Source organism: Ochotona curzoniae, unplaced genomic scaffold (genome assembly GCF_017591425.1).
Source record: "Ochotona curzoniae isolate NIBS_2020 unplaced genomic scaffold, NIBS_Ocur_1.0 scaffold_1037, whole genome shotgun sequence".
Classification (NCBI taxonomy): Eukaryota; Metazoa; Chordata; class Mammalia; order Lagomorpha; family Ochotonidae; genus Ochotona; species Ochotona curzoniae.
The window spans coordinates 11210831-11226123 of NW_024467083.1; the positions used below are offsets into that span (position 1 = coordinate 11210831).

General features: G+C 41.0%; 1 protein-coding gene across 3 annotated transcripts in view; it reads left to right on the plus strand.

The window, feature by feature from the left end:
- The window catches only part of TRMT13 (tRNA methyltransferase 13 homolog), a 15547-nt gene continuing 254 nt past the window's right edge, over nucleotides 1-15293 (plus strand). Inside the window, exons 1-10 of one of the 3 annotated variants that reach the window (XM_040998407.1) lie at nucleotides 1-212; nucleotides 3461-3507; nucleotides 3593-3659; nucleotides 6665-6727; nucleotides 7104-7173; nucleotides 9637-9743; nucleotides 10176-10343; nucleotides 11301-11373; nucleotides 12264-12338; nucleotides 14268-14697. In XM_040998407.1, the coding sequence (XP_040854341.1) occupies nucleotides 66-212; nucleotides 3461-3507; nucleotides 3593-3659; nucleotides 6665-6727; nucleotides 7104-7173; nucleotides 9637-9743; nucleotides 10176-10343; nucleotides 11301-11373; nucleotides 12264-12338; nucleotides 14268-14697 (1247 nt within the window). In that variant the 5' untranslated portion in view covers nucleotides 1-65. The remainder of the gene's footprint in view (nucleotides 213-3460; nucleotides 3508-3592; nucleotides 3660-6664; nucleotides 6728-7103; nucleotides 7174-9636; nucleotides 9744-10175; nucleotides 10344-11300; nucleotides 11374-12263; nucleotides 12339-14267; nucleotides 14698-15293) is intronic. The other 2 variants (XM_040998408.1, XM_040998409.1) reach the window with 2 other exon arrangements.

A 15293-nucleotide genomic window follows, 5' to 3' on the forward strand; every position in this document is an offset into this window, starting at 1 on the left:
CCCAGGAAGCGGACGGCTTTCCCCGCCCTCCCTGGATGCTCACCACCTGAATCGCATCCTGGATCATGGAGGCCTCTGCGCCCACCCCTCCCGCGACTGGCTTCCCAGCTGAAGGTCGATGCGGCTACTTTGTAGAAAAGAAGCAGCGCTTCTGCAGGATGGTGGCGGCCGCAGGGAGAAGGTTCTGTGGCGAACACGCCGGAGCCGCGGAGGTCTGGTATCGCCCGCCCCTGCCCAGGGTCTCGAACCTGCCGCGCTGGGACCGGCTTCTTTCCGCTGGGTCTGCGGCTCTCAGGAACGCGGTGCTGCCCTCCCTGCGGGCGGTGAGCGGTGTGTTCCCTTAGGAACGGGGCGCTCGCCCCAGCCCGGGGACCTCGATCCGCATTCGTGGCAGTGCTGGGTTTTACTTTTACGTTCCGCATCCCTCAGCCGTCCTAACGCGAACTGAGAGTTGGCGAAAAGCAGGGATTAGGGACCACGTCCTTTAATGCAGTTGAAAGAAACTTTCCTTAAAATATGTATTACCGTTTAAATCTTTAAAAAGCGCATTATAACTTCTAAAGTGGGAAAGGGGAAGGACGATGTAAATAAGAATTGTCCCTTAACAATTTTGTTTTTGATACTATTGTAATTCACCATCAGTATCTTAGTGTAGAAGATATTTGCATATGCATGATAAGAAAATAAAAATAGGAGCAGATGCTGAAGGAAAAAGAACATCTCGAAATTTGAACGAATAAACCAAAGAGACAATCGTCTGCATTTGCTTGATTGTCTTCCGCAAGAAGCTTGTGCCTCTAGGCAGTGTCCGGTTTAAATCAGATTAAGTCAGTTAGCTCCTCAAACAAGGACGTGTGCGGCTTATTGCAGGAAACACCCAGGGTTATGTTGATTGGTTTTGGAAAAACCAGCAAACGTCTGCTGGTGAAAGAATGAAATTTTCATTTGTAGCATTCTGTTCCACCACTGTTGCAAGCCCCCAGACAGCACCCTATGCGGCCGTCTGGAAGGTGCCTGCAGCCTGGGAGTGGTCGAACATGGGGGGAATCCTTACAAGCTGCTGACTGCTTCTGAAATGGAATGAGATCAGCTGGTCACACAAGGCCAAGTGGAAGCACTTTCCATGGCTGTGCCTCAGTGTTCAGTTGTGGCCATCCTAACTCCAGTTTATGACAGGATTAGGTGTGTCATTTAGCTGTTTTTTTTTTTTAAGATTTATTTTTATTATTTTTTTATTGGAAAGGCGGATATACAGAGAGGAGAGACAGAGAGGAAGATCTTCCGTCCGATGATTCACTCCCCAAGTGAGCGCAACGGCCGATGCTATGCCGGTCCGAAGCCAGGAACCTCTTCCGGGTCTCCCACGCGGGTGCAGGGTCCCAAGGCCTTGGGCCGTCCTTGACTGCCTTCCCGGGACACAGGCAGGGAGCTGGAAGGGAAGCAGGGCTGCCGGGATAGAACCGGCGCCCATATGGGATCCCGGGCGTACAAGGTGAGGACCTTAACCACTTGCGCCACTGCGCCGGGCCCTGTTTTGTTGTTTTTTAACATATTCAGTATGATTTATAGATGGAGTTCTAAGAACAAAATGATATGGAATATGTCCCTCTCTGGTTCTCTGGTTGCCTTCTCTCTCTTTAGCTCTTTCAAATAAATCATTTCTTAAAAAAAATAATAAAAACAAGGCATTATGGAGCCTGGCACAGTGGTCTGGTTGCTAAAGTCCTTACCTTGCATGCGCTGAGCTCCCATATGGTTCATGTTTGGGCTGCTCCTCTTCCCTTCCAGCTCCCCTGCTCTTGGCCTGGGAAAGCAGTGAAGGACGGCCCAAAGCCTTGGGACCCTGCACTCACGTGGGAGACCTAGGAGAAGCCCCTGGCTCCTGGCTTCAGATCAGCTCATCTCCAGCCATTGAGGCCACTTAGGGAGTGAACCAACAGATGAAAGATCTCTCTGTCTCTCCTCTTTGTAAATCTGACTTTCCCAGTAAAAATAAATCTTTTTTAAAAATCAGTTAATTAAAAAAAAGACATTTTGGTTGTCACAGATACAGAATGTTATTGACATTTGATAAGTAAAGGGGTGAGAGGGCCCAGTGCAATAGCCTTGTAGCTAAGGTCCTCGCCTTACATGCACTGGGATCCCACATAGGCACCGATTCTAATCCCGGCAGCTACACTTCCCATCCAGATCCTTGCTTGTTGCCTGGGAAAGCAGTTGAGAACAGTCCACCCGCATGGGAGACCCAGAAATGGTTCCGGGTTCCTGGCTTCTGATCGGCTCAGCTCCAGCTGTTGCTGCTTGGAGAATGATTCAACGGATGGACGGTCTTCCTCTCTCTCTTCCTCTCTGTATATCTGACTTTCCAATAAAAATAAAATAAATCTTTAAAAAAAGGGACAAGAGATGCTGCTAAATCTTGTACATGATGCAGCCAATCCTCCATTCCCACCCGTAATAATTATTCAGTCACGATGTGAATAGTACCAAAGTGGAGACACTAGTTGGAACCCCAACCAGCTTTGCAGGTTCACTTCACAAATGTTTGTAACAGCAAGGGTTAAGCCGACTAAAGCCAAGAGCCAGGAACTCCTCCTCCTCTCTTACGTGTGCGGCAGGACCCTGTGTCCTTGGCCTTCATCTGCTCTCCCATTTGTGTTCACAGAAAAATGGATAGGAAACGGGAATAGCCGATACTGGAACCAGGTGCACTAATACAGGTTATGTATCAGCAACCTGATTGGCAGCTTAACCCACTATGCTGCATCACCCGCCCCCAAACAAATTTTAAAAGGATTTTTTTTTTTTTTGGTCTCTGTATGGTCATGCTTTGGGAGTCAGAATTGTCTGGCTAGATTTTAAAGTTAGGAAATAAGGGAGAAATAGTATCTTCAGAAGAATGTTGAACTTTCCTGTGAACTGCAGTGTGCATGGTTTCGTTGCCACAAAATAATCATGCCTATGGTAACTGATACTGTTTCAGAGCCAAAATAGCACTAATATAGGCCTTTTCCAACACATGTTTGAAGCCATGTGCGTTTTTTCCAAAGCGTTCTTTCTTCATATATACATAAGCCCCACATTTAAATCCTGTGATCTGGTTTTGCCTATTTTGGATTATGTCCTTTTAAAGGTTTATTATTTCAGCATGGGAATGCTAATACAGTGAAGGTGTGTGTAGTATCTGTAATTGATAATTTTATTTAAATAAACATTCTGGAGCCAGTGCTGTGGCATAGCAGGTGTATGGGCATCGTGTGAGTCCCAGCTGCTCCGCTTCCTATCCAGTAATGTGCATGGGAAAAAGCAGCAGACGATGGCCTCGTCCGTGGGCCCTGCACCTCCACGGGAGAACCAGAGGAAGCTCCCGGCTCAAGGAGTGAACCAGTGATATAAGACCTCTCTCTATAATTCTGCCTTTCAACAAAAATAAGTAAGTGTATTTGTTTTGATTTATTAGGAAGAAAATAGTCGGAAAAGAATCTTGTGTCCTTTAGACCCAAAACAGTAAGTATATATCATAGAGATGCTTTTATGTGCTAGAAACAGTAATTGTTAATCTAATTTTAAACAAATTTCTCTTTCAACTTAGTACAGTATACGAAGATCAACTAGCAAAGCATTTGAAAAAATGTAACTCAAGGGAGAAGCCAAAACCTGTAAGTGTCTTTCTGATTTGACAAGATTCTTAATTTAAGACATGAATTTGAGAAATGTGTTGACTCTACATAGGATATCAAACTTCCCAATTATAGACCTAATACAGTGGATAGAATGTTATGGAATTTGGGTGTTATTCAAATAATTTCATTTTTATTTTAAAAATATTTACTTAGTATGTACTAAATTTGCTTCAGTGAGATATGACGCCACCCTTCAAGGAACTGATTTGAGACTGGTGAATAAACTCATAGATAAGGTGTTTTGTTTAATAATTACAGTGAGTGATGGGCATAATGTACCAATATTATAGGACACTTGATTATTTGTGGGTTCTTTTGTTTTTAAGATTTATTTATTATTATTTTAAAGGAGAGATACACAGAGAAAGAGATCTTCTATCTGCTGATCAATTCCTCAAATGACTGTAAGGCTGGAACTGAGCCAGGCCAAAGCCAGGAGCCCAGGAGCCTAGGAGCCTGCAGCTTCTTGCCAGTCTCCCATGAAGTGCAGGGGCCCAAAGCCTTGGGCCATCCTCTGCTGCTTTCTCAGATGCGTTAGGGAGCAGCAGGCCGCGAACCAGCACCCTTCAGGGATGCTGGCCCCACAGATTTGTGTTTTTGAGTGCCTGGTTCAGCCCTTAGCTATTTCCCACTCATGCACACCCTAGGAGGTAGCAGGTGGTGATGACCCAGGCACTTTAGCCCCTACCATCCACAAGGGAGACCTTGGTGGAGTTCTCTACTCTTGGTTTCAGCCTGGCCTAACTTTAACTATTGCAGGCATTTGTCAAATCAGTCAGGGGGTGGAAGATTTCTCCTCATATCTTTCTCTCTGCCTTTCAAATAAAATGAAAATAAATGATTTTTAAAGAGCAGTTCTAAACATAATAATATTAATGTCCGCGAAAGAAGTAAGCACAGTGTGAGGAGAGCACATACTTGCATCAAAATGAAAATTCAGTCCAGGGCCCAGAAAGGCTTTCCAGACAGAATAACACGGTGGGTCTTGATATAGCAAAGCAAAGGGGGAAGGGTCATAGGCAGATAGGACAAAAGATGTAAAAACATGCAACTGAGAAACCACACGATGCTTTTAGAAACTGGGTTCTTAAAGACATGGGAAGCTACTGAAAGATTTTAATGTCAGGAATGGTGTGTTTTATATACCATTGCATTTTTGATGGGTAGCTTCAAATCGGGGGCTCTGATTCAGAAGCTGTTGCTGAAATCTAGATGAGACTGAATTAAAGTCAATGGAAAGGCTAGATATACTTGCAGGAATTGTTTAGGTAGCAGAACCAGTCAAATTTGGTGATGGATTTAAATTTTTACTTTAGATATGTAGGCTTGAATCTCAGTAAAAAGATTCAGGAAATAGTGAAAATTTGGAAGTCCAGTGCGTATAGGTTATATGTAAAGCTATGAATGTCTGAGTTACCCAGAAAACATAAAGGAAGAAGAGACTGCTTATCCAATAGCTGTTAGTTGAGCACTTGCCAGACTTGGCACTATGTGTCCTGAGTAAAAGCACATTCTGACATATTGAAAGAAATGAAAAGTGCAATGTTTTATATGAAAAATGGTTAAGTACAGAGTGTACTAGGAAAATAAAGAACGAATGTAGCCATGGAAGCAAGTGTTGTTGGCTTTGTCGTAGACTGGGCATGTCATAAGGCTGGAATATAAACTACCCGGGATGAACTGAATAAACAATAAGGATCAGGAACACAAACTTTATTAAGGACCCAGTGACACTGACATCAAAGAGTGAGCTGGTAATAAAAACCCATAGAAAATGGTTTAGAAAAGTATCTGAAAAGATAGGAAAATGGAAACGCTAGGAGAGTATGATATATATCAAAATCAGCGAAGAAAAAAATTTTTTTAAAAAGTCAGCATTATCTACCATTATCTATCTAACATTATCTGCTTGAAAAATCAAGCAGAAAAGGTTGGAAAATAAACCAATAAAATGGCAGTATGATTGTTAAAGATCAAAGACCTTAGCAAAATGTTTATTTAATAGGTTGGGCGAAAATATGAAGCGAGGCATAAATAAATGTAGATGAGGCAGAAAAATAGTCACAAGCAAAGACAGTATTTTTAACAAACTGGATCATGACTGAAATTTGAACTTATTCGAGCAAAAGCCAATGTGATTGAGGATGATGGTGCTATAGTAACTTTGAATATAGAATTAAAAGTTTAGGTTTAGGATTATGGGGGTAAGCACTGGTTCAGCAGGTGAAACTGCTGCATGGACACCAGCATCCCAGATTTGAGTGTCTGGGTTTTTGTATCCTGACTCTGCCTCTGATTCTACTTTTTACTATTGCATATCCGAGGAGGTTCCTTGCCACCCACCTGGGACACCTGGGTGGAGTTCCTGGCTCCTGGCTTGGCCCTGGACCTGCCTTGGTTGCTGTGGGCATCTGGGAATGAACCAGCAGATGGAAGATCTGTCTGCCTTTCCTTATCTGCCTGTTGTCTCTCTCTCTGTTGTTCTGCCTTTCAAATAAGTGTGGAGTTTTTAAAAATAAAGAATGATTGCTGGATACCTTTGAGAGTCAGGCTGACTGCAGAGATAATGAATTTGTGCTGGTGCACATTCAGATAACTAATTTTTCTTCAGCAAGCTGGATACTGTAGTTAAAGACATAGTAATATAGACATTGCATTTTGAAATAGTAGGTATAACCAGAATGTGAAAAATAATGAAGGTTGGCTGAAAAAGTGAATAGGGATCTTTAAACAGTATAGTTAGGAGTGAGAGAATCAAAAGAACTTAATTGGAGCTCTTACTTACTAGGGTAAATCCCCAATACCTAAAGCAAAATGGGGACCTTATTAGGTACCTATCTAATAATTATTTAATGGATAAATTATTGGGAGGAAGGGAAGATGGCAGGTTTAGAGTATAGGATGAAAAGATTTAGTTTTGAGCTTTATTTTTTGTGAGTTTCACATCATTAACAGTAATGTTGTTATTTTGTTTTGTTAAGGATTTCTTTATTCAAGATATTAATGCAGGCTTAACAGATGAAACAGAAATACCTGAACAATTAGTAAGTACTCTGACAATATTTGATTTTACAGAGTGTTTGCAGGTTTTCCATGTTGTGAATAAGCCCCATTTCCATTTTGCTTGGAATAGATCAGCACTCTCTGCTTAGTGTTTAGGTCAGCTCATACCCCCAAACAAGCTGCCCTTTTCTCAGAGTCTCCTTTAATGTTTGAAACTTTGTGACCCTGAACTGTTCTTGACCTCAGAAGTGTTGAAAGAATTAGCAGTTCTGATGGAAGCCTGAGAAAAAGGCTTTACCAGGAAGACGAGCTCAAGTTGCTTGGGTAACTGCCCAACGGTTAAGCTTCTACTCAATCTTTGTCTTGTTGGTTCAAAGCATGTTTTGGTTTCTTATTTAGTTTCATTTTTGTACACAGGTCCCAATTTCTTCTCTATCTGAAGAGCAGATGGACAACCTAATTAAGAAATTGAGGAAAGCAAGTGAAGGTAAGATTAAGATTACAAGTTAAATTATTTTAGAATATCCCCAGCTGTAGGCAGCTACCTAGATTGTCTTATACCTAAGCAAGTGTTAACACTGCTGGGATAAAAGCAGCTGAGACAGGCATTCTAGGCCTGGTTACTGCCAACTCTATTAACTCTACCAGTGTGCCAGCTTAGTTACCTATTCTAGCCAATTTTTCTTTCTTTCTTTTCTTTTAAAAGATACGTGGGGAAGGCAGGAAATGCCAGACCAGGACATGTCACCCTGGCCCCCAGGCTGCAGTGGGGGTGGGAGGGAGGACTGCAAATTACCCAGGAAAGGGGTTCTGGGGATTTACTGGAAATGGAGGGCTGAAGGTATGTTTGACAGAGGAGAAATGGCTTCTAGGGGCTTCACCAACCTGGCCACTGCACTCACAGATATGTGAGGGAGCTGAGAAAGAGTGGAAACCAGAGTGGAAAGAGGAAACCAGAGGGCATGTCTGGGTCAGGCCAAGGCATCTGCCCATAGCTGAATAGTCTCACCCACTGCCCATTGATGGCACACAAAAGCTGGGGTTGGGGGCCCGGCAGCGTGGCCTGGTGGCTAAAGTCCTTGCCTTGAACGAGCTGGGATCCCATATGGGCGCCAGTTCTGATCCCGGCAGCTCCGCTTCCCATCCAGCTCCCTGCTTGTGGCCTGGGAAAACAGTCGAGGATGGCCCAAAGCCTTGGGACCCTGCACCCGTGTGGGAGACCCGGAAGAAGTTCCTGGATCCTGGCTTTTGATCCGCATGGCATCGGCTGTTGCGCTCACTTGGGGAGTGAATCATCGGACAGAAGGTCTTCCTCTCTGTCTCTCCTCCTCTGTATATATCTGACTTTCCAATAAATAAATAAATCTTAAAAAAAAAAAAAGCTAGGGTTGGGGGAGCATTCCTTGCTGGGCTGGGCTGCAGTACTGCCCGAGAGTGTTGAAGCAGGGGGAAGGCCGGCTCAGGCTGGGCTACAGTACTCACCAAAACGTGAGAGAACCGGATCTGGGGGAAAGTCCTGTAGGGAACTTGAGGGCTCACCTCTGTGGGACTGACTAGGTCTGCGCAGACAGCTGGCAGTGGTGACAGGCCTAGTCAGACTGCACCGTGGAATTCAGCTGACAAGAACCCACCTGACACTCATGGGAGCTGGAGGCAGGAGGAAACTGGGAAGGCTCATGCTGCAACCCCTGCCCGCACATTCAAAGGATGAGACTGAGGGCAGACCTTGCCAAGCAGGGCCACAGCACCCATTGGCATGCACGAGAGCCAGGGCAGGGTGTGGGCTGTGCCTGTCTGGATTAGGCTGGAACACTCACTGGTGAGCTCTGAGACTACAGCTGGGCCATGCCAGGCTGGGTTGAAGTACCCATCAGCACCTGGAGTAACAGAGACTAGCAATGGGCTTGGTCGATCTTTGGGGTCTCCCCTGCTAGGCTGCAGCAAGCACTGCAGAGTGTGAGAGACAGGGCTGGAAGCAGCATGTGTATGAAACCTGCTGGTATGTGTGAAGATTGGGCCTGAGCTGAGCTGGGCTGGGCCACAACACCCATCACCTCGTGTGAGATGCAGGGTTGGGGGCAGGACTGACCAGGCAGCTGCATCCAGTGGTATGTGCGTTGGCTGGTGCAGGTGACACACCGAACCTGACCCTGCACTGGCTGACACATGTAAGAGTTAAGTCTGAAGTCTCCCCAGGTGAGGTTTTCTGGTGAATTTCTCAACTAAACAGTTGGACTAAAATCCCGGTGGCCAGCGAAAATCACAAGATAAGTGGTCCGACCTTGGAGTCTGTATGATGGGGCTGGGCCTCCTGCAGTGGACAATATACACAGTTGCACACGAGGGACTTGACAGCGACAGCCAGCTAATCCTGGCCACTAGGGGATGTTGAATGTCAGAGTATAGAAAACGGAACAGTTAAACTGAACTCCTGGCCAAGCTTTGCTAATGAGTATCTGAGTCTGTGGATGCACTAAGATACACTCAGTCAGCCAAAAAACTTGGGAAAGATTTTCTCAACTCTGGTGCAGCAAAGCCAGTGCCATCTCAGAACAGTCTCAACCACTCAAGTAACACCCTCAAACACTCTTCTCCATGTCAGGGTCTCCTGGGTGATATCAAATGACTGTTCCCTGTCCCTGGGTGCTTATGTGGTCTGACATTAAGGAGTGGGCTCTCCGCTTCCCTCCCCACAGACACAGAAGGGGAAAAATGGAAACCTTTGTCCTATTCACCTTACCTTACCTGACACTTCTCACCCTAATCGGAGACCCTCATGTATCACAGCTAAGTATCACTATTAAAAATAAAATTCTTTTAAAAAGACAAAAAAAAATTTTAGAATAATTAGATGGTTAATTTAGATTTAAGAAAAGATTTTGCAACCATTTTCAAAATTCTGCCATTTCATGTTTGGTTGCTTAAGCTGTTATGTTTATGTTTGGCACAGGTTTGAATTCTACACTTAAACATCACATTATGTCCCATCCAGTGTTACATGATGCCCTTAATGACCCTAAGAATGGTGATTCTGCAACCAAGCATCTGAAACAGCAGGTATGTTCGGGTCACAGTAATGCTGCTAAAAGTCGCCTCTTTTCGTTTATTGAAAGCGTTGAGTTCTTAGAATCGTACCTATGAATTACATTTGTTAAAACTGATTAAAAATTAAAATTTAAGGTAATACAAAAAAGCTAACATTGTGCTTCTCCTCTGTAGCTGTTAGTTGGATTTTATTTATTTGATCTTTCATAATACAGAATATTTCCATGTCTAAAATCTGTATAAAAGTGATGTTTTCAGAAGTTTTAACATAAATATGGTTCTGAGTACTGAGTATTAAATATTTAAAAGCAGGAGAAATAAATTTTAGACTAAATGTGATTTGTCAACATGAGCATATTGCCCTAGCAGAAATTACTTGCTGTCTTCCCATTTGAGTCAGATGTGTTTATTCTAGTTTATAAAATAATCTTACGAAGTTTGCAGGCTTCTATTTTAGGTAACATTGAAAAATTAAAGTTACTTGGTCCAAGAAGATGTTTTGTTGAATTTGGAGCAGGAAGGGGAAAACTGTCTCATTGGGTTGATATTGCCTTAAAAGATGCCGAGAAAGTTCACTTCATCCTTGTAGAAAAGATGACCACAAGATTCAAGGTAAGTGAAATCACTGCAGTGTATTAAACGCCAAACTATATTTTTTTCTTATGCAGAAAAAAAACATGAAAATATGTCTCTTAAAAATTAATTTACTATTTTGTTTGTTTAATAGCTTTTTAAATCTCTGATTATGTTACTGATTTTCAAGTAAATTGTTTTGTTCTACATTTTGGTGGTGTCTGACCTGAGTCTTGTAATTACTTGCATAGACAGGGAAAGACAAAAATACTCTTAAAAATTAGTGGAAAGAGAAATTTAAAGATAAGTTTATTTTGATGCAAAAAAAAAAAAACTGAAGTCCTTTGTTTGTGACTAGTGTTGTGAAAACAGTGGGTTAAGCTACTTCTTACAAGACTGGTGTCGTATGTGGGAGCATGGATTTGAGTCCTGGCTGCTGCACTTTCAGTCCACTCCCAACTAATGTGCCTGGGAGAGCAGTGGAACGTGGCCCGGGCGCATTGTTCTGTCAGCCATGTGACCCAGCATCACCATTTTACTAATTTGCGAAGTGAACCAGTAGATGAATGTCTTTGTCTCTTCTCTGTCACTCTGCCTTTCAAATGAATAAAATAAACCTTTGAAAAAATTGAAATGCTTGCATAATTTTTTCATGATATATATATTCTGTGACATGAAAACTCCTTGTATGTGAGAAGAGCTGGGCTCCAGATAAGAGTTAAAAATCTCCCTATGTACTTGTCCCTAATGAGCAAATTGGGAATTTGGGGTGTTAAAGGAAATAATTATGTATAATCATTGGGAAACTGTTCAGACTTTATAACAATGTGTGGTAATATTTTGGAATGTTCCTCAAAAATGTATGTCCTTAAAATTTTACGTTTTTTCAGCACTAAAATGATGAAAATTTGCTTTGACTTTTGAAAACAAAAATATTGTTGTAAAAATGTTTTAATGATATAAAGCCCTTGCTACCATAATGTTCTGTTTGTACAGGTAGATGGTAAACACAGAAGGAAAAATTCAGTGTTTGAAAGACTTCAGATTGATATTCAACACTTGTGTTTGAGTAAGTTGCGTAACTTTCCGTTGCTGTAGCCATGAATCCTAAAGGTTTCAAACAGTCGGGGTTGCTTAGAAATCCAGTCATGCAGAACAGTGGTTCAGAAAGAGCAAAGTAAAAGGAATGTATTGTTAATAGAATGTTGATATAGATTTATGGATGGGTGTATATATACATATATGAAGCATTTAAAGCTAAATGAGGATTTGAATTTTTAGAAAATTGTTTTTCAGTGTCAACTGAAAATGGAGAAGAGAAAAATCTAAGTTTTCATACTTATGTCCTGTGTTGCTTCTTTGTCCTGTTTAAATTAATTTGGGGCCTGTCATAAAACATCCTTCTACCTTCAGCTAACATGAGTTTATCTGAATCCATTTAAGAAATGAGATGGTTGTGTACCTAGTCACTACATAAAATTTTCTGGAATTTTAAATTGTTTTGAAGAAAATGATTGCTGTGGAACTTAGATTCTACACACATGTAGCTTCCCTCCTCTCCCCTCCCCTCTCTCCATTTCTTTGCTCTCTCTCCTCTTCCCTGTCCTCTTCCTCAAGCTTTCTCTTCCATGCACTTTCTTGATCTTTTCTGTAATTTTTTATAATACAAAGAAAATGATGCAAACTTATTCCACCAAGCTCTTCCAACCCTAGAAAGCAACTCAGCATGTGTATACATCATTGTATTTTAATGAGGTAACAAAGTGTTACTTTTCTGATGTTATAAACTCCAGTGTGATCTTCTATAGTATGTGATTAATTCCATAGAGTATTTTTTGTTGTTTCAGTCAATTTCAGCTCTAAAACTCAAAACATTTATTCAGTTCTCTCTGTGGAACACTGAGTTCATACTTTATCTAACAGAAGAGGTAACATGATTTTCGTTTCCTTTTATTTCAGACAGAATTCCTGTGCTACGAGAAGGAAAACTACCTGTAGTAGGCATTGGAAAGCATTTATGTGGGGTGGCAACAGGTATGTAAATATATTTGTGATATCTATGTTAACATTGTAAATTTTTACTTAAAGTCCCAGCCATTTCAAGTAGCCTCTCTTTTTTTTTTGAAAGGCATAGTTACAGAAAGAGAGGGCAAGAAGGACAGATTTCCCGTTTGCTGGTTCATTCCCCCAAAAGCCACAGTGGCTAGGGTTGGATCAAGCTAAAGTCAGAAGCCTCTTCCAGGTCTTCCATGTGGATATCGGAGTCCAAGCACATGGGCCATATTCCTTTGCTTGACCAGGTACAATAGCAGGGAACTGAATTGGAAGTGGAGCAGCCAGGACTTGAACCGGTACCCTCATGACAGGTTGGTGCTGAGGCAATAGCTTCACATGCTCACCAAAACTCCAGCCCCTCAGTACCCTCTTTTGAATATTATGGTTGTCTTATATTAATTACATTAATCTTCATAATAGCATTCACCCTGTTATATTACATATGGATTTTTCCTATGTATTTACTCTTTGGGGGCATTCTGGAGGATAAATTAAGAGTTCTTCAGGTAAATGCTCTGTCATGTAGAACCTTAGAGTTCTTCGGGATATGTTTCAGCCAAAAAAAGGAAATAAATTATTTCTGGAAAACCATATGGCTTACCCCAAAAAGGTTTGTGAGAGATTTGTTGGGAACAACTCTGAAACCTTTCTCTTGGCGATTGCCAGGTTTTAGGATTCTAGGCAAAAAGAAATTTTAAACAAACAGAAAAATAAATCCCATGTCTGTTAATACTTTTGTTCATTAAGTCTAGCATTTTAAAGTGGAAACAATCCAGCCTTTGGGCTCAGATTGAGATCGTTGTAATAAATTACTCCACTTTTCTGTCCTTGGATTACCTTATCTGTAAACAGGTTCAATACAATTTACACCAAGCTCCTAAGTTGTTTGACCCATTGTTGTGTTCAAACAACTTTATCTTCCCTGTTCCCACTAGTTTTGTCCTCATCTTAAATATAAATGACCTTGAATACCATGTATTTGTGTTGTCTTTCATGGATTTTAGACCACTTTCACATATCTTGTCTCAGTTTTCCCTGAGTAAAGCCATCTGAAGTAAACTAATTCTGTTTTAGGGATGAGGGCAATACTTACTGCTTTGACTTCTCACATCTGAACCAAATGCCTTCTCATTCTGAAATAATTCTTTCAGTAATTTTCTAGTTATTCATGTTTTTAAGAATCAAATATGAATAAAACATTAACTAGACATTAACTAGAAGTAGACATAGTCATCTGAAGTCCAGATTTTTAAGTTTTACAGTGTACTAAATGTTTTCATTTATCTGTGTGTGTGTGTGAGAGAGAATCATTGTCTCCTCACTGCTTTTCACATGAACGGCTTTCAATTAACTTTTACTGAATGAATGCATAAATATAGAACATTGCTGAGTGAGGCCTACTTTCAAATTCTGGACACTTTGTTCAGCTTTCAGTTACCATTTGCTATGAACATCTTAAATTTCAAGACCGTTGTCCAGGTCTAGCATCAGTGTGCTAACCGAACTGCCTTTCGTTATGTCTTTGGGTTTCTTCAACTTCAGAACTTCCTTAGAATCTTAGAACAGATAAATAATTTTTTTCTATGCAAGTTACTTCCTTAAGTATATTGTGAGCAATGAGAAACAACTCAAGCTGTTGGGCTAAAGTTCTTTTCAAATTGTAGATCTTAAGCTTCAGTTTAAGAAAATAGGCTTTATGAAGAATAAATCATCAGAGAAATTTAAAAGATACTGTCTTACTAAGACAAGAACAAATTTGAAGAAAATTTGAAAATTTATGATAGCATTATTGCACGTATAAAGCTAAGTTAGTTTTTGATGATTTTGTTGTTGGCTTTTTAAAACCGTACTGCTTAATGAATGTAAAATATATTTATTTTTGAAGTTGATGTGGTGATGTGTTTGCAGATCTTGCATTACGATGTTTGGTTGAAACCTATGCTGCCAATTGTAAGGAAAAGAATGAAGAACCTTTAGCCAAACGTATAAAGAATGATAAAACAGAAAAAGAAACAAACACTTTGACCAAGGAAGGAAATGAAACTCTTGTCCCAGAGAAGTGGACCCCTGTGGCTGGCATTGTTATTGCACTCTGTTGTCACCACAGGTGTGATTGGAGACATTATGTGGGCAAAGAGTATTTCAGGACTTTAGGCCTTGGAGCTGTGGAATTCCACTATTTCCAGCGAATGAGTAGCTGGGCAACTTGTGGGATGAGGAAAACATCTTTGGAAACTTCAACTATAACCACACAGAGAAAGGCTTTTCAGAACGATGAAGAAGAGCACGAGGATGGAGGATACAGAATCGCAGATGATGGTGCTGATGGTCTGCCTGGGTAAGTGGCTGCTGTGTTAGACATAATACTCATGAAATGTTAGTAACAAATAAATCATTCTTTGTTGCTGTCCAGTGGTCCTAGTCTCTCCTTGATTGAGAGGATACATTCCAAGATGATGGTACCATGGAGAATACCAAATGATACATATAAATACTGTGATACCTCAGCAATCAGTCTGGTAACCAAGATGAATACTAAGGGACTAGTGGCAGGTAACTTAGTGTAGATAAACTGGACTAAGAGATGCTGATATTCTGGGCAAGAAATGACAGTGCCAGATGTCATACAAATCATTACATTCCATTTAGAATTTAGCAATTACTTATTCCTGGAATGTTCTGCATAATATTTTTAGAGCATAGTTGACCACCTACAATTAAAACCTCAGAAAGTAAAGCCATGGATAAGGGAAGACTTTCTTTGTAGACGATTAACCAACAATTTATTTATGAAATTTATTTTGCAGTCTAATTTTAGAATTTGCACACATTTTTACAGTGATCATAACTAAAATGTGCCTTGGAGGCTTAAGGCATAGAATTCAGTAAATTGTCTCAGTAAGTACACATAAATACAATGTTTTATGAATCTTA